General features: G+C 31.1%; 1 protein-coding gene across 1 annotated transcript; it reads right to left on the bottom strand.

Annotated features, from left to right (window-relative positions):
• Positions 1 to 818: 818 nt before the first annotated feature.
• LOC107736188 (enkurin-like) lies at positions 819 to 1,275 on the bottom strand (the record flags this gene model as incomplete). The annotated part of the gene is made up of 2 exons (XM_016547664.1): positions 819 to 983; positions 1,129 to 1,275. Coding segments are annotated over 2 exons (312 nt in total), but the record flags the coding sequence as incomplete, so codon positions are not given.
• Positions 1,276 to 1,278: the final 3 nt, after the last annotated feature.

Raw genomic sequence — 1,278 nt, 5'->3', positions numbered from 1 at the left:
AATATGAATAAAAAAAATTATTATTAAATTATTAATTACATTAAATATAAAATTATTATTATGAAATTAATTAAATTATTATAAATTATTACATTATTACATATTATTTTCTTTCTTTCTTTTAAATTTTTTTAATGCTACTTTCTATTTTGATAAAAAGTAACAGTTTCCACAGAAATATTAAACAGCAACTGTTTCTTGAACATCAAATCAGCATATTAGAATGATTTCGGAAGCATCATGTGACTGAAGACTACTGAAAATTCAGATTTGCCATCACAAGAATAAGTGACATTTTAAATATACTAAAACCGAAAATGTTATTTTTAATTGTAATGCCATATTTCACAATATTACAGTTTTAACTGTATTTTTGTTTAAATAAATGCAGCCTTTGTGAGTATAACACACTTATTTAAAAACATTATTATTATTGTTAATATGATCAGAGTGTGTTTTACAAGAAAATACTGTTTCAGTCCTTCTACTTCAAAATTTCACGTTTCATTTAACGTGTTACTTGCCATTTCTTTGAAACTGTTTGGGAAATTGGCTATAGCAATTTCGGAGTGAAAATTGTTTCAAGTTATAGTGTATACAAGTTCCTTTATACAATCATTTACATTTTATTTTTTAAATCCTAATTTTTAAAAAAAGGTCATGCCCATTTATTCATATAACATTATTCATACATTTATCTAAAGGAACAACTACAAAGACATGCAATTTCTCATCAGGAGATTAATGCTGCAAGATCTGCAATAACAAGCTCTAGAGAACACAGGCTATACACAACTAGAAATGGATTCAATCTGAGTTTATTTGTATTTGATTACCTGCAGGATATTGTGGCGCTCTTCACCTGAAAGCTGTTTCATGGCCCCTTCTCTCATTCGCTCCTTGACATAGTTGTCATATTCTTCTTGTGCTTTCTTCACTTCCTCTCTGCGCTGGAGCAGGTACTCTGGAGTTAGGCCATAGTCCTGAGAACATGCATAAAAAATAGGCCCGAGGTTTTTCCTTACTATTTTTGCTCTATTCAGTATGTACCGTGAACAGTATGCTTTGTATGCATGGAATACAAGAGCATCTGAAACATGAAGCTCAACATCCCATCTCTCTTCTCACCTTCTTCTTTATGTATTTTGGGATGAGACCAGATTTCTCCAACAGTTGTTTGTCTCCCTTCTTGGTATAAGCATACACAGGCTGCGGTTTCTTTGGGACTGTCATGATGTTCTCCACAGCGTTGGTCTTAATAAAGTTCTTGTTGCTGTG

The sequence above is a fragment of the Sinocyclocheilus rhinocerous genome, unplaced genomic scaffold (assembly GCF_001515625.1).
Source record: "Sinocyclocheilus rhinocerous isolate Xijiao unplaced genomic scaffold, SAMN03320098_v1.1 C36548324, whole genome shotgun sequence".
In the NCBI taxonomy this organism is placed as follows: Eukaryota; Metazoa; Chordata; class Actinopteri; order Cypriniformes; family Cyprinidae; genus Sinocyclocheilus; species Sinocyclocheilus rhinocerous.
The sequence above is the reverse complement of the archived record's forward strand: the minus strand, read 5'-3'. Positions and strand labels throughout refer to the sequence as shown.